An 18444-nucleotide genomic window follows, 5' to 3' on the forward strand; every position below is an offset into this window, starting at 1 on the left:
TGTCATAAGGCAAAGTTAGAACGTAAATAAGTACGTTATTGTACTGTAGGTCAGGAGCCTATCTCCCGTTTCTTAGCATGATGTACAAGTACACCACCTTGACCAGTATGTCACAGGGACGTACTCCCAATCCAACCCTTGATGCTGAGTGTGAAGCAGGGAGGCATTGAGTACGATTATTTATAGTCTTTGGTGTGACTCAGCTGTGGATTGAACCCCAACCTCCCAGTCTCAGGGCAGACACTCTAACTGCAAGGCCACTGAGTTGGTTAGAACGCAGGGAATATACAGTGTATGGATGGTAGGTATATGCCTGACAAGGGTCCGAGGACTGAAAACATTGTGTGTTTGTGTACTAGTGTAGGTGTGCAAAGAACCTAGTTTCTTTAAAATGCATGGTTTAACAAAGTAAGAGATTTTCTTTAATTTGACATCAGACAAAGATAAATGAAGAGAAAATAGGAAAGAAGGGAAATCTTCTGTAAAAAGACAAAGAATAAAAGTGAGAAGGAAAAAGGGAGCGCACACTGAAAAATAAAGGTTTATATATATATAAGTAACTCACAGTGGCTTATTGTTAGTATCGTCCGAAAGTGTCTATCCTCTTTTCAATGCACTAGGCCCCTGGGAGATTGATTGCTGAGGTGGAGCGCAACACATACCATCAGCTCCCAGTACGCCATGACTTAGTTACCCAAGCTGTGCTAGTCATGTGCTGAGTTGATGGTGCCCGGGGTCGAATTCGAAACCAGAACCTTGTGGTCCAAAGACAAGTGCCCCATACCGACTGAGCTACCAGACACCCATATAACAACAAGTACCATCTCTGTTGTAATGATACAGTACTGTATATTTTGGATAAATGTTGAATTATAGCGAGCTATGTTAAAAAACAGATGTACCCAGAAATAGCAGGATGGAGTCTGTGATTACAGACGGCATGAGAAGACAGAAAGAAAAAGAATAAAAAGATGATCAGGGGAGAAGGGAAGTGTAGGGTGGGATGATATAGTGGTAGAGAAATGGTAGTGGAATGCATGGAGAGAATTAGACTGGTACAGTGGATCCCCCCATACATACTATGGTATTGGAAGGTGTTGACAGTCCAGTTCAAACAATGGCCTTTCACATCACACAGCGTGCGGAGCTCTGTGCCACCAAATGTATACTTGAAATGGTTCTGATGTTATAACATTCCACTGCAGTTGCTGTCCAGTCATCCCGTTGTGGTGTGATGCATACATTCCAGTTGTCTGAAGCGTTTGCATGATCTGAAATTAGACTGACTGATGTGGATGTGGCATTTCCCCTGCTGTTCTTTGCTGTTCTAAAGCATGGTCCGGGTCTCGGTGGTAGACCATGACAAGTACTGTGAGAAAAAAACCCTGATTGGATTGGAGAAAATGGAACAGAGAAATAAATAAATGGAGCTCAGCAGGCAGGTACCAGAGCTCGGCTCCGGCCAGCTTCAGCACAAATTAAGCCCTTCAGGGCAGCCTTTTAAATTGCAATGTTCATTCTAGCTGCTGCTGCTTCTTACTTATGCTCCCTGCTGTTTATGAATGCTACTACAAATGGGTTAATTGTTTTTGTTTTTGTTTGACCACACTTTTATTATGGAAAGATGAGCAAAAAGTCATAAGTATCTGACCCATGAGATTTTAAACAGCTGGCCAGAACGTCTGGAATAATTATTATAGTTTGTCTGTCAATTGGTATAGAACAGGGTTCTCAAACCTTTTTATACCACGACCCCATATTATGAGGGAAATGTTTTGGTATCTCTATAGTCATTAATGATTGCCTAAGATTGGCTTCCAAAGTTTGCAGGAGTGGTCAGTTTTGAACAAAATGCCTCAATTAGTTCAAACCAAGGGCGCAGCTTCCTGCTTTGAAATTGACTCGAATAAGGAAGAGAGTTCAATTGACAGTTCATATGACTGGCCTGTAGTTTCGCTGTTTTACCCCTGCTGGTGTCAGAAAGAATTTATCTCAACGCAAGCGGATGGGTTTTTGACGAACTTTAGACTTGATTTTCTTACCTTAATAAACATTGCCATAAATACTATATACTTCCAGTCGCTAGTTTAAAGTCTCCTTTCAATCATCATGATATGCGTTTTGGTAAATTATGGTCCCATATATTTTAAAATTTACGATAAATTAGGCTATGCGCGAGGAGGGGCGGGATGATTTGATTGTCAAGCTACACAACCAATAGCATTCATTCCCCGCCCCCTCTCTTGATTGACAAGCTACCCAACCAATACTGGTCTGGTGGCATTCTGGCCTGGCAAACTTTATTGTATTTTGTAATTTAGTACTAGAGTAACAACATACGTGTTTATTTTGGGCAAACTAGATATTAGCTCCGCATTCTTTCATGTTTGCTGTACGTCGGTCATTAAAAGCGCTGTTGACAATTGATGATGATATTGCCTATGGATCTATTTATTTTTGCAGTTATTAACACAGATAGCTGAGGAACAGGCCATGATTTATTATTGATCTGACTGCTTCTATTAAATATATAATATTTCAAATTACATAATTTATTTAAACATAATTTATTAGAGGGTACAACTTGATATTTTTCTGAAGTTGGAGAAGCCCTGTTAATAGCTTTTCTGGTCAGTGTAAAAATCTGGGGAAACCTGAGGACCGTGTGTGTGTGTGTGTGTGTGTGTGTGTGTGTGTGTGTGTGTGTGTGTGTGTGTGTGTGTGTGTGTGTGTGTGTGTGTGTGTGTGTGTGTGAGAGAGAGAGAGAGAAGGTTAAACCTCTATAAGATATACTAAACATTGCTATAGAGTGTTTTTTTCAATAACATGGGTCTCCCCATCTCTTTAATGATCAGAAAATACATTTTCAGGTGGGTTACCGATTTCATCCAATCAGGAGAGAGTACCCATTTATCAGCTTCAGTTGTATAGTGTTCCATTCCAATTGTGTCTGCTCATTTCACTTGATTATCCTGTATCCTGTATGAGTTCTCTCTTCTGAAAATGAATTTTCCGTTTACTAAAGAGCTGGAGAGACAGAGAGACCCCTGTTACTGATCAAACACATATAGCAATGATTGCTATCAGAATATAGAGCTATTCAACACTTATTATTTCAACAAAAGAAAATCACTTACTGCACCTTTAATGAAGCAACAAAGGATGGGAGAATCCGTGTCATGGTATTTTTTCTTTAAACCTAAACATTTCTAAAAAGAAATGTGTTTTCATTCTGATGCCGATAAATAGGAGCTTAAAGTATACTACGGTAGTTCTATTGATCCAAGCCGTAACACAATTGATTGATTTAAATAACATGCTCTGAAAATGCACTCGGCTGCCGTGTTAAGTAGCGATCAAATGGGTGGGCCGCAATTTTAAGTGGACCCTGATCCAGAAAAGGTTGAGAACCACTGGTGTAGCTGCCATCGCTATGGACTGCATGCTGTGACTCACTGCCAAAAGCTACTTACTGTACAGTACGTTATTTATAAACACAATCATTTGCAGTGAATGCTTGGCTAGAAAAACCTGTTTGACCAATGAAGCTACCATGCACGTCTGTGCGTGTGTGCATAGTAAATGGTGGAGATTATCTTGTTGAGCAAAACTATTATTATTAACAATTATCTAAATTAATTGAACCTTTAAAGTTGACCTACAAAACTATGTGATCCCTGTGGCACTCTACAATATTTAATAAACACAGAGTAGGCAAACACAACACAGACAGAATCACATAATCCCTATCACCTAACATAAACTGTCATGTCTAATCTATTTGTAATTACGAATTCAACCTCAACCGCAAATTGGGAGGGTCTTCAAAAAAGTACACACACAGGAATGTTTTTTCATTGCCGTGTTGCCACTGTGCATGTTTGTCTGGTGTTGTTTAGCTGGAGGCTATGCTGACTGAGAGCGACAAAGCTATAGAGCAGTGGTGGTTGTAGCTTGTATTGCGCCCGGGGTAAACCCTTATTCATACCTTCATGGCCAATCCCCCTTTCAGCCAAACCCGACTCCTCCGCGGAATGTGCACTTGAGTGATATAAAACCGTTCAGTAAAAAGTAAATAAAATAAATTGCACAATTGTGTAACATGCACACAACCCCAAAACATTGTCATTAGTGATGCACCACACTCACAGAAAGATGGGGGAGGTAGGGCGTGCCTCCTGGCGGAGATTTGTGCACCTTTCTAGTTGCTGCTGAACTTCATTGTAAAGAAAATGTTGGACATGTGTAAGTAAGCGGTGGCCATGTGGTAGACATAGGTGAGTTCTAGAAAAGTGCTGAGGCCGGCAGCAGGACCTTTCCGTGGCCTCTATTGACGTCTCTAAGGCCTTTAATAGCAGGGAACGTTTGTGGAGCATCTCAAGTTTCCCTTTCCTCCAACTACCATTAAAGGGATTTTTAGCTAAACTTCCTCAGAGAGACTTTTGGTGGTTAGCAGTGGAATACCGTAGTAATATCAGTCAAGTCCCTGGTGTGACCATGAGTAACTGTACGCATGTGAAAGAGGGTGTTGCTGACAGGAGGAAGTTGCCCAGTGAAGACTATGAGTTAATTTGACAACGTGTAGATGGATGTGTTAGCTTGGAACAAAATTCTCCATTTCTCACCGATGCTGCGCTGATAACGTTTAAAAACAGTACAACTCTTGAATTTCGGGTTTATGAGAATATACAACTTTTGTTAATACCTATTTTATAAGTTGACTAATATAACACACAATTCCCAAGCTGACAGCTGGGTATTTATGATGTCCTTGGGGTGGTTAGATTTTTTTGGTGTATAGTTGCACCCTTTGACATTAGCAAACTGCTTAGTCTTATCTGTACATCCGTACCAATACTTGCAGAGCAGAAATTATCACTTCAAAATATGCCCCTAGCTGAGCTGAATATGTATTTCACCAAATCTGATTAAATGTAAAAAAAAAAAGTGGATTAACCACATGAACCTTTGCATCCCTATTGTGGGCATGTCATAATAGGTGAACATTCTGCAAAAATGGATGACAATTTAGCAAAGAATCTACAAGCTTTAGAGCTTTTTTATATATGGTTTGAGTGGTTAAAAAGACAGGCATCATCATTACTAGCCATAAAATATATTTGCCTCAGTATGTTAAGAACTTAAGAAGGAAGAAAGATGAGACAGAGGCACGGAATATGTTAGGAAAGCAAAGTCTGTGGACGCATGATCAGTGACAGACATCAGACAGGCAAGCAAATCAAAAGAGAGATATAGAAGGATTTTTGCAATGGTCTGATTCATTCCCATTTCTGACACATAGGCATTGACCTGTGAACTCTCACTCAATAGCCCATATTCACACGGCGGCCATTTTAGAATTTAACATTGCGTTGCTGTGGCAACTGGGGTGGCATTTCATTGACTTAATGGCAATATGGCCGCCGTGTGAATATGGTCTATGAGGACTGCTGTGGGTGAAGACAGGGAGTGACTAATGGGAGCAGTGCCAGGATTAACTGATTGGCAGGTGTTTCCAAATTGTCTTAATTGTGCTCTTGGCTTTACATTAGCATGATGTACCTGGGCTCAAGGCTACACACACACACACACACACACACACACACACACACACACACACACACACACACACACACACACACACACACACACACACACACACACACACACACACACAAAATGAATGTAGGGAGTGTCTAACTGAGTTTTTGTCCTTTAAGGGACATTAGTTATTCTCTTTCTCTCACAAAAGACCCCTCATCTCCGAGATCAAGCCTTTTTATAAGGTCTGATCATGTAGCATTGCAGAATGCAATCTTCCGATAGCATTCTGTCATGCCCCTTCATGTCCACGGTCATTCCATAGATATTGGAAGACAGCTATAGATTTATCTGGATGACACTGTTTGAATCAAAATAAAGACTTGAGAGGCATGCAAAAATTATGAATTATCTCCTCACTATGCTGTGCTGCTTAATCTTACTGTTCATCTCTCCTGGTCATGCATATTCAATTAAGTGTGCCAATAAGGATAAGAAGAAATAGATACTTGCACACATGTTGGATGCTTTACTGTAACACTGACTCACACCACACTGGGTGGTGTGGATCCCTCTGAGGGGTTGAGCAGTTTAGTGAGAATTCCTTTTCCCATGGCTCCGGAAGGCATAGAAATGTAATCCAGAACACATGGTAGGATATTGAGAACCAACAAGATATTGTAGACTGATGTGCTGGTCAACAGATGTGGCTAAACAGACACACAGACAGAATGAAGCATGATTCAATGTACTAGTATCGCATGATTTGCACATGTCTATTTGCGTGTCCATTGTTCAAAATACAGGGTAGCTACAGGGAGCTTGGCTCCCCTGAAATAGATCCCCAGAAAGTCTCATTTGAGAAATTGCTCTGAAATATATCATATTTTTGGTGCCACTGTTTTTCTCTGTATAAATGTATACCATCATATATTATGTGCTTGAAATCTTTGGAGTGAACATCTTATGGTGTTGGTTCAAAGGATAGAACACGCATATTGAACTTTATGGTTCAGACAAATATTTAACAAACAAGACAATGTTTTAATCCATGTTGGTAACATTTTGGATCTTTGTCAAGTCATGTTCGTATTTGTCATGGGGTGCAACCTAGATCTGTTATGTTTACAAAACAAAGTAATACAAACAAACCATAGCCTGTCCACTGTACATTTATTGTTTCTCGGCAGAGATCGATTAAGAAAGAAAAAAAACCTTACAATGAAGATTCGTTTGTTTCTTTGTTGCTAAATGTCCCATGCTAAATATTCTCTGTATGAATTGAAATGTATTGATAGTACATGTTGCACATAGCATAGGTGGGTATATTCATGTATGCGAGTGCATGTACTGTATACAGTACCATCCCACCCCCACCCCCGAAAGATACAGCTCCCCTGAAAGTCATGGTGTAATTCAAATACTGTGTGTATAGCGGTTTCCTTTACAGAAACGTATGTGTGTATGCGTGCGTGCACATGCACGCTCTTGGCCCCTTAGAGTTGTTCAAATACTGAATTGTCAGCTGTTTCACCAGCTGTCTTGTCTTTGCTGGGAGTGAATACTATGATACTAGAAACGAAACAAAATGTCTTGATCTATTTTAGGATCCTGGGACCTTTCTGTCTTCATTTGCCCAATTTTTTTGATGGTTGAGTTGATGGTAGATAAAATATTCAAATGTTACCATAACATCACCATAACCAACAATGTATTTCCGAGTAGATAACACTGGCAGCGTCATATTGGAGCAGTATTATTCATTACCCTATTTTTTGGAAGAACAGGACACTTATGAAGGTTGTGGGGTATCAGTTCCACTGGCCTGTTTGCCTTTCTTTTTAAAGACCCACTCGTAATGTAAATACACCGGATTTAGCAAGGATGCTAATTTCCATCCATAGTCCCGGACATGTAACAAACAGGCAACAACCCTGAGCCATTTGTTTAGTTGAGTCTTAAAATACATACAAGTTGAACATTCTCTTATTTCAGTACAGGTAGATTGGTCCAGTTAATGCTTCCCTGAACTGACAAGCAGCAAGAGTGTAGACTTCAGTTTGAATAGCCTTTTTCATGATAATGTAGCGTCCGAGGTGCAGGCTATTGTTTTGAGGTGATAATGGCCGCTGGCCATTGGAGTTTCAAAGTAATTCACACATTAACTTAACAATAGAGTGGTTATTTAATTCGGTGACCACGCGCGCATGTGCACATGCCGTGCGTGTGGGAGGGAATAATATTATGGTATACCTTCCGAAAAAACTTAGAACACACCACTGGACAGGACACCACCCCACACAATGTTACAACACCGCAGGCCATTGCGTCTGCCCGTCCAGCGTAGTGAGTTGTCTCCATTGACAATTGGAGACCACTCACACCCACTGAAGAGCGGAGGCACTCCTAATTGTCCCCTCTTTACTCCCCTCACCCTGCTTATCACAGGAACCTTTCCCTAGCCCGCTATCTATCTTCTTCACCGCTGGCAGCCTCACACGGCGTGTGAACGGTACCCACCCCCCAGCAATGAGTGCACACAGACAGATAGCCCAGCTGGGCTTCGGCCTGTAATGTGGACTGAGCTCCGCTCTCCAGGCACGAATGTGACTTACTGAGCACCCCCTTCCAGTAGGGTCCCTTCCCCCCTACAATCATATCCAGCCGCAAATAATCAGCATATCAGTGTCTCAGTCACTATCAGAGTCATTTGTCATTGCCTCCAAAGGCACCCATAACCCAGGGTCACTACAGTGTTGCGGGAAGCAACTGACCAAATGACCTAAGCTTCCTTTCACAAGTCTCTAGAGAAAACCACAATCTTAAAGAGGAAAAGCAGCTGCCCCCTTAATTGTGCATCGGATGAACCGAGAAAGAATTGTGTCCAATGGCTCTCTGTGTGACAGATAATAATCTATTTTTATGAAGGACCTCAGAGCGAGACAATTTTTTTGTCACAGGCCACAGGCCTATTAGAATGATAGTATGGTTAATATGGTTTTAAAATAAAGATTCTGGTGTGAAAACATCGGTTGTTTCTTATGTGCACCATTTGCTTGCTGAAAAGACATATCCATTGTCCATACTGCAGTGTGTGTGTGTGTGTGTGTGTGTGTGTGTGTGTGTGTGTGTGTGTGTGTGTGTGCGTGCGTGCGTGCGTGCGTGCGTGCGTGCGTGCGTGCGTGCGTGCGTGCGTGCGTGTGTGCGCGCGTGTGTGTCTATGAGCAGCTAATCGACGGCACTGCTGGAGCGATCAGCGTGAATGTTGATTCCAGTAGGGCAGGGGTTTTCCACTTACCACTTGTGGTTCGTGACCATTACATTACATTACATTACAGTCATTTAGCAGACGCTTTTATCCAAAGCGACTTACAATAAGTGTATTCAACATAGGTAGGGAACGAAAACTACTAATCACCAGAAGTCTTAAGTGCATTTTCTGCAAAAAACAAGCAACCAAGAGTATACCTAGCGCTAAGGTAAAAGTGCAATATATCAGCTACCTACTTTCTTAAACAGATGAGACAAAATAGCAAAATCAAATGAGCACGAGCTCAAACAAATAAGCGTATCGACTAAACAAGATCCAATAAAACAATACAAAACTAAAACAAGAGTTCGTACAACTAGTTAACAACAAGTAGGCCAGGCAAATAGGAAGGGTAGTGTTTCCTGAAGAGGTGGGTTTTCAGCCTGCGGCGAAAGATGGGCAGTGACTCTGCTGTCCTGACTTCAGTGGGAAGTTCATTCCACCACTGTGGGGCCAGAACAGAAAAAAGTCGCGACCGTGTCGATCGACCAGAAGGACCCTTGAGTGACGAGGCAATCAGTCGCCCCGAGGTGGCAGACCGAAGTGGTCGGGCAGGGGTGTAGGCATCAACCATAGCCCGGAGGTAGGAAGGAGCTGTTCCTTTCACTGCCCTATAGGCTAGCACCAGGGTTTTAAACTGGATCCGAGCTGCTACGGGGAGCCAGTGTAGAGAACGGAGAAGGATAGTTGTGTGGGAGAACTTGACGAGCTGCAGCTTTCTGAACAAGCTCCAGAGGTCTGATGGCAGATGCCGGAGCACCAGCCAGGAGGGAGTTGCAGTAGTCCAGGCGGGAGATGACAAGAGCCTGGATGAGCACCTGGGCTGCCTTCTCTGTGAGGAAGGGGCGAATCCTCCTGATGTTGTAGAGGAGGAATCTGCAGGACCTTGTCACTGATGCGATGTTTGCCGAGAACGACAGTTGATCGTCCAGGGTCACACCCAGATTCTTCGCAGTCCGAGTTGACGTCACCACAGCATTATCAATGGTGATGGCCATGTCTCGGTGCGGACAGCCCTTCCCCGGGAGGAACATCAGCTTGTCCAGGTTGAGCTTCAGGTGGTGCGTCGACATCCACTCCGAGATGTCAGCCAGACAAGCAGCAATGCGTGCCTCCACTTGTGTGTCAGAGGGGGGGAATGAGAGGATCAGCTGGGTGTCATCGGCATAGCAGTGGTAGGAAAAGCCATGGGAGTGGATGACAGGAACGGCTGGGAGGCAGAGATTATGTTGTGACCCCTGCGTGTGTGTGTGTGTGTGTGTGTGTGTGTGTGTCTGTGTGTGTGTGCGTGCGTGCGTGCGTGCGTGCGTGCGTGCGTGCGTACGTGTGTGTCTATGAGCAGCTAATCGACGGCATGTAGTTAGTAATGTAGGAAAGTGACAATTATTTTCATCTTGTTCCATGGAACAGTGCAATAATGACCTGGTGACCTACAGTATGATGACATGTTAATGTTGTCAGTTACTGGGTAGTTGAAGGTCAAGAAATTCTACAGAAAAGGGAGTTAGAATCTCAAGAAGTGTACCGGATTGGGTCATTAGGAAATGTGCCCATGTAATTGCATGTGTCTGCTGCTCAATAATACATAAGATACAAATCAGTATATCAGTTAACATCAGTGGAAGGTTGGATAAAGTAAGAGAATGGAATATGGGTAACTGCAGGATAGGAATAGATCATGGTTCCCAACTTTTTTTTTTTTAGCTCTGGACCACTCACATATTTCAGTTAATGCCTGGGCTTGATATAATTTGTTGCATGTAGTATCGTGCAGTCAAGACCTTAACAGTCCTTATTTAATTTCAAGCTTTCAAGCTCCCACACCACACCTATTAATTCAAATATTTTCTTACATTTGATGGACTTGTGAAATATTATTTAAACATATTCTAATACATTTAACAAAAGTATTTAATTATATATTTACATTTTAAAACATTTTCCAATTTTCCAACATTTTCCATTGACAACCTGCAGGCCTAATTATGCCCTGGACCATTAGTAGTCCGTGGACCATTGGTTGAGAAACAATGGTATGTATAGACAAGGGACACATGCATGTGTTACCAAAGTACTAATCTTAGCTCATATCCCTACCCAACACAACAGTGGTCCCCCAGTTGATTCTTAGTCAGGCTGGTGGTCCCTGGTTCACAATCAGTTGAAAATCCCTGGTGTAGGGCATGGAAGAACCCCCACCCCAAATGTTTTAAATGGTGACGCTATAACGGGCCACTTCACGTTTTGGCCTACAGCCAAACTGTTGAACCGTAGGTTGTACAATTTTCTTTCCACCTGGATTCCTCTGACAGATTTTTTGCAGACACAAATTTGACATCGAGGGGCCTCTAAACAACACAGAGACAAAAGTGATTTCACTCCCACAAATGCTCTGTGGGATCATTGCTTTTCTGTCTTCATTTGCCAAATGTTTTGGTAGATAAAATATCTAAAACGTTCTATAGACCAAATCATCATAACATCACCATAACCAAAAATGTATTTCCGGGTAGATAACACTGGCAGCGTTGTGATGCCCCCTTATACTGTATCTAACCACATGTACATACTGCTTATTATGCTATGTGATATATGTAGATATTTTAGATATTTATTTTTCTCTCTCATCAACAATGAAATGATGGAACTTGCATGAAAACTAATTCCACCCACTTATTTACACCTGTAAACCTGTGATGTGAATCATGTGACAATAAAACTGATTCTTGATTCTCAAATTAACCCCACTCTTCTGTGTGAACCCTTTTAGGTCTAATACTGCTAGGGCCTGTCCTGATGGCCCCCACGCAACCCGCTCTATGCACAGCTTTGAAGACGCTCAACGGCAGCCTAAGTTATAGGCGACGATACATGGTGAGACAACAATAGCATCCACTGAATAATATCCACAATTATATAGGAATAGTATATACAGTAAATGTGTGTGTGTGTGCGCGCGTGCGTGCGTGCGTGCGTGCGTGTGTGTGTGTGTATATATATATATATAGACTTGTTTCTCAAGTACGGGTCGGAGCTATTATAATTGCCATGGGTCTCGGTTAAGTGAATCTGAAATGGATTGACCACTATGAACCTGTGAGGACCTGATCAGCTTTATTTAACTTTAAAACATTTCTGTGTTCATTTTAACATCTACTCTGGCATTTGTGTGCACCCAGTTTTAAGTTGCTTCATTCAATATTTAGATATTTGATATTAATTTGATCAGACATTCATCCCCTCCTATATATACAACTACAAACTGCATTGAAAAAACATGTTCCTGCTTCTGGTGACTGATATTGTTCTTCTAATGTGTGAGGTGCTCGGGGGGTGCATCGTTCGTTCATGATCTAGTGATGAGTAAACTTTAGCTGTGTTGAACTGGGTCAACAAAACCAGCAAAGCAAGGATTGTTCTTGAATATTGAACTCAAATTTACAACCTTGAGTTGCATTGTGGACACAAACTCCGGCGAAACACCAGGGGTGCTATGCAAAAGGTGTTTGCGAATATTCTGCACGCAAATAGTTTACACCTGTCCAATGCTCATTTTTCATGTTCCATAAACATTTGCGTTAAGCTAATGCTTAACGCAAATGGTTTGACTTAAAATGAAATTAGGCAAGCTACAATATGTCCGCTCAAACATAAATCAATCACATCCGTTCAATAGCTAAAGATTGGATAGGGAGACCACACTGTTATGTTTTTGTTTTTTAACGCCCTCTTTCTCTTCTTTGTATGACAGAAACACAACTTCCCCATCAACTACACCGTCAAAGTTCACTATAAGGAAGTCTTCAAACTCTCAAACATCCGCAGACTGGTAGGAGAATCTAGACTTTCTGCATATATTTCTGTCTGTCTACCTGTATCTAGCAATAATTACCTTGCAAGTTAACTTCCTCTCTAATATCCGCATGTCTTTAGATTATTACATCCCAAATGTTGTATGATTCATTGAATCCTTTCCTTTCCTTGTCTGAAGCATGAGTGTGGACAAATGTGAGGAGGTGGCGGTACCTCACAGGAAAATGTATTATGCAAGGGATAATGTACAGTGAGTCATTATTTGACAACAAACCCCAACAGGGTCATCCTGTCAAGGTTTCTTTCCAATAATGATTGTCTTACCTGCTTATTAAATGGATACTTACAAATGCAATCAATAAGCACACATACTGATTTTACAGATTATTTCATTAGCTTACAAACTTCTGCTTCCATTAACTTATAAAAGGCAGATTGAAAACAAGAGCTACTCAGAAATAACAAATCACAGAATGGCCACAAATGAACAGATCAGTGTAGCGATCATTCCAACGGTGCCGGAGATTAGCTGCTCACAGGTATCCACACAGTGATGTAGTCTGGCTACGCGAGGCTAGGACACACACACACACACACACACACACACACACACACACACACACACACACACACACACACACACACACACACACACACACGCACACGCACACGCACACACGCGCACACGCACACGTGCGCGTATAGACGGACGGACAAGGGCGAAAACATAGTCTCGGAGACAAAAAGCGATCCACTTAAGCAGTTACAAAGTCCGGTGTGATCGTAGCCTTAGTGTACACATGGAGCAGTAAGGGTTTTGCTGTATTGTATTTCCATACATCTTGGATTAGTTTTTTAAAGTGTATGATATATAGTAAGTTAACACAACAAAAAACTCCCATCCCCTCCTCTCCTCTGCTCTGCTCTCTTTTTCCCACCCCCTCTTCTCTCTTCTTTCCTTTTCCGCATTAGAGACAGCATGTGGACGGGTTGGAGGAGATAGTTCTCCAGAGGCTGTGGTTTCAGGTCAACCAAGGCGTATTGAAGAAGGTAGAAACAAACAATCCTTTTGATGATGTAAAACTTCCCCCTAAAGAGTAAATACACTCTAAGTTACATGCAGTGCAGTAAACTAATGTTGAACTAGCCTCTGCAGGTTGAAAGTTTCAACTAGGTTGTGCTACTAGCCTTGCCTGGCCACACTCTAACTGCAATGTACAGTAATAGCACCTGTTCCTCATGATTAACCTCATGATTACTATTGCAATTGATGTGTAAACAGATAATGTTGTCTTATGCAAAGTGTCAATGAGTGCAGTCTCAAGTTTCTAGCAGACAAGTTGTTAATAAGCGATCAAAAACATAAAATGAACTACTGTGACAGTAAGTATTCTGTGTTCTGTATACTTTTGATTAATGAGAATGGGCACTGATTACTGAATGCACATCTAAGGTTCTGAGGGTTATGTCAGATAGACACCCATCCCGTCGATACACTGCAGAGCTGGAGAGCCGATTCATGGACACCGAAGGAGTCTTCGTACAGTCGCAACCATCTGAGGTAGGCTACTGTGATCTAGACTGCTTTGAAAAGAAAAGTAAAGTATGCACCTTAGAGAATGCTCCCATACCGATTCATTTACTATCACCATGTGAAGTTTCAAGTGTTGAAGACTGATGAATTGCTTTCACATGATTTTGTAAAAACCGACTCCTCTGCCTTCTATTTACAATTATTATTATTTATTTAAATTTGATTTATTTGAAAATGTTATTACCCTATGCTGAATACAGTAGGCTATATTACATCTATCTATGCACAAAACATGCAGACAGCGTGGGTGGCCACTTTAATTAGGCTGAAATCCCACATCCCCCTAACAGTATAGGAAAGTGTCTCCAACAAAGTGCCATGCAACAGAAAAAGAGACCATTTAAGCTATATAACGTAAATAATGGTTTGAATATTATAAGATAAAACATCATCACACATTCACCATAACAAGTAATGGTAACATCACAATAAACAACCATGAAATAAAACAAAATCATTGCATATTTTCAGGCATGTTGTCATGAAATGAATCTCCATCAGCATTCTATCAGCAAATAGTGTGCACACAGCTGACTGTAAAGCAGTACTGGACTTGAATTCTCTTCAAAAATCTATCTGCAGAGTGAGTGTGAGTGTGTGCGTGTGCGTGTGCGTGTGCGTGTGCGTGTGTGTGTGTCCGCTTGTGTCTATATATGTGGATAATGTGTGCATCTGTATCCAGGTATTAGAGAAGGAACTTCCTGAGCATATCCAGGACTTCTGGGACAAATTGACAGAGGAGCCTGAGAAAGTACCTGAGTCTAGCTGGCGGTTTGCTTCTCCCAAGTTCCTGCTGGACAACTTCCACCGTACCATGCACTGTCTCTTCAGTGAATGCTTCCCAAGCACAGACCCACAACATGACTGTGAGTATAGCAGTTAGTGCAGTTAGTAAGGATGGGGGAGTAATGTCTGAAACCGTTTATCCACTTGGTCTGAAGTTCTATCAGAATGCTTTTGACAAGATCTACAGAATGTTCTATATATATGTCCATGAGTCCATGAAGAAATATATGTCCATGAGTCCATGAAGGAAACCCATACAGGAAAAGCAGAAAGAGGAGCGCTATTTTTTGTTTTAGCGCGGCCCTGCCTGCTTAGAAACGGGAGACATACGACCAAGGATGCTCCTCGCTAACCGGCTAACCGTCCGGGCAAAGAACAGCATTTTCGGGATGTTATCTCTGGAATAGATGTACGTAGCTATTAACCTAGTTTCTCAGTCTTCTAAGCCTGCTTCGCTGGCCATCGCTGGTCTGTACGATGAAGCTGGGGTTTGGCAGCATCTCCATGATGAAGTTCACCATATGCCGATCTGGGATTGTCCTCAGTAGGGGAAATTCATTTTCAGCCAACTGATAGCTGCTTAGAACGGTATGATTAGTGGGGCGGGCATAGCTGAGTGGTTAGTGAGCCCGCTTAGGGAGCCAGAGGCCCTCGTTGCCCCAGGTTTGATTCCAGGCCAGCCCAACATATGTGTTGATGAAATTAAATTTGTCCCTGAGCAAGACTCTTAACCCCTAATTGCTCACAGGTTCTCATTGGAAACAAGACCGCAAGGACTTTCATGAACAACCTGTTAAAAGGATTTATCCTTATCCTTATGAGCACTCGGGGCAATAGTTAGGGGTTGAGTGGGCTCAGGGGCACTTCAACACAGCCGGGATGCTACCCAATGAGCAATGGCCACTCCAAAGAGGTCTGCGCAGCAGTCATTTATTAATGTGTACATGTCCGTGTGACCTGTCCATGAGAAATGTCTATGAAATGGGTCTGTACTCTCTGAATATGCTTAAAATGCACTGGACTATATAAGGCAGACCATGTTCAGTTCGCTGGACTGCTTCGTTTTAAACAATAAACATATGTTGGTTTACGACAATGTTCACGTCATTGAATTTTATTGATGTTTTTTTTATTGTACTTTTATTGTACTTGCACAATGAAATGTATTTTGAAACAATGTTGTCTCTCCTCCTTTTCAGACTGTGGTGTCTCCCATTGGAGGAAAGGCAGGAAGAAAGACTTACAGCCGGAAAGCTGAGAACTCAGAAGGGTGTAGTTGTCCGTATTGAACTCATTAGGGATTAGTTTTATAATTTCCCAAAAATCTAAAGGGATAAACGGACAGTCCACCCTAAAACAAAATTTCACACAATATTTGACAGTTAAGTCTAGGTTTCTGAAAATGTAACCAGCTTCTCCCACAGCTACAAAAATCTAAGTTGTCTTCAAGACACAAATCCTGACACTGCCTATTGCCAGAGAGAGGACCACTTTGTGGCTACTATTTTCCTTTAATAGTGGTTTCCTTTTAACCACTATAATGAAATTGGATGGCATTTGGATGTAAACGCTGAAACAACTATTATGATATCCACAAAGCCAGGTTATGTCTCTTGATTTCAGCTAAGGTTAACAGAAATCGATTCAGTTTCTGTTAACAGATTCTGACTTTACAGTTAAGTACTATAACACGGTGTGTGGGGGAAGCTGATTCCTAGGCTCAAGACTTTCTGGGGAGTGGGAATGTTACTTTGCTCCTTCACTACCCAGAAACCTGCAGTGCTCCAATGGAACCAGGATGGTTCACCCCCAAGGACCAAAGAGAGAAGGACTAGACAATGATGTCATCGTGAAGTTCAGGGACCAGAATTAATTTTGAGTACTTTTTATTGAAATTACTGATCTAGTGCAAAAAAAGAAAAGAAAAAAACATGTACACAATTTCATGTCACCTAATGGCAAACCGAGGTAACTGTTGACTTATTTTCCTACAGTGGTTATTGACTTTATCTAAATTCAACTAAACCTTCTTTCTTTAGCATAGGTTCAACCTTTTTACACCAATAACAGCTATGCATGTAATGCACTGCCGTCTATAGGCCACATACGAAGTGTTTGTTTTACAGTGTGGTGAGCCCAGAGTTTTGAACGTTCTTGTTTGAATCTGCCTGAATTTTCCTGAATCTCCCTGTTCCGGGCCATAGCTAAACACAATCCTCACCCTCTGATAGGTTTCTATTCAAACTACATATCCTATTTTCTATTTTTTCAGCCAGTCACGACCATGACCTCTATATAATTTATTTGTCTGTCTCTGGCCTTTAAGAGAGACTGGCAACATGGCTAGTCAGTTACCTGCACTCTGTAAGCAGCTAGATGATGTTGTACTATCTCTGGTTACACTGCACAAGGTCTGACTCTACACCTTATATTCTGTAGCAGAACAGCGGCTGTCTGGGAAACCGGAAAGGGGGGGTAGTTGAATGTAGCAGAGTAGACCTACCCTGGGCCACAGGAGGATTCCCCTTTGACTGGGCCTTGCGGGAGACCCTTGTTCAAATCCAGGTGGTAACAATTGCGTTAGCTTTAGAGCAGCAATAGAAACCATAGTTATAGAATGCTTAAGTAATGAGTTCAAAAGTGTTCAGCAATATGGAAAACCAAGGCTTGCTTTTGCATTGTACACTAATGTGACATCAAGCCTTTGTCCCTGTGTATGGAATCCACCCCAAATCAGTTCATGTCAAACTTTTATTATAGTAACTTGACCACTTAAACCTAATACTTTGTTGACTGGGGTCCTCCTGGGGTCTATACCTGTCTATACCTGTTCCAATCCGTTTTTCCCTCTACACCAAATCCCTTCACCAAACATAATCAATCTATAAGCTCACGTGTAAAGAAAGATGGGGTTAAGAAAAACAGCCTCAATTTCTTATGAGGCTGACCATGACCATGCATTTTTGTAAGGCATCTGATTACTTCTGGAGCCTTGAAGCTCACCTGGCAGATTTCCAAGAAATAGGCTAAGATTGGCAAAGGGAAAATGTGTAACGTTTTTGCATATGTACAGTATAAGTTATGTGACATCTCTGCTTTTATATTCTGTCAATTCTACTTTGCACTGTAGTTCTGCATACCCACATACCAAGACCAAGGCAAGGGTATCAGCATATATATTTATATATATATATATATATATATATATATATATATATATATATATATATATATATATATATATATATATATATATATATATATATATATATATATATATATATATATATATATATATATATATATGTATATATATATATGTATATATATATATGTATATATATATGTATATATATATATATATATATATATATATATATATATATATATGTATATATAT

The 18444-nt window shown here is 41.3% G+C and overlaps 1 protein-coding gene across 3 annotated transcripts in view; it reads left to right on the plus strand.

Moving 5' to 3' along the window:
- Positions 1 to 17916, plus strand: part of il34 (interleukin 34) — a 27924-nt gene extending 10008 nt beyond the window's left edge. For all 3 annotated transcript variants that reach the window (XM_084059963.1, XM_084059964.1, XM_084059965.1), the window contains 6 exons: positions 11622 to 11725; positions 12603 to 12680; positions 13637 to 13714; positions 14118 to 14225; positions 14941 to 15124; positions 16244 to 17916. In XM_084059963.1, the coding sequence (XP_083916089.1) occupies positions 11622 to 11725; positions 12603 to 12680; positions 13637 to 13714; positions 14118 to 14225; positions 14941 to 15124; positions 16244 to 16302 (611 nt within the window). In that variant the 3' untranslated portion in view covers positions 16303 to 17916. The remainder of the gene's footprint in view (positions 1 to 11621; positions 11726 to 12602; positions 12681 to 13636; positions 13715 to 14117; positions 14226 to 14940; positions 15125 to 16243) is intronic.
- Positions 17917 to 18444: the final 528 nt, after the last annotated feature.

Source organism: Gymnoscopelus microlampas (genome assembly GCF_963454915.1).
Source record: "Gymnoscopelus microlampas genome assembly, chromosome: 6".
NCBI classification, from domain to species: Eukaryota; Metazoa; Chordata; class Actinopteri; order Myctophiformes; family Myctophidae; genus Gymnoscopelus; species Gymnoscopelus microlampas.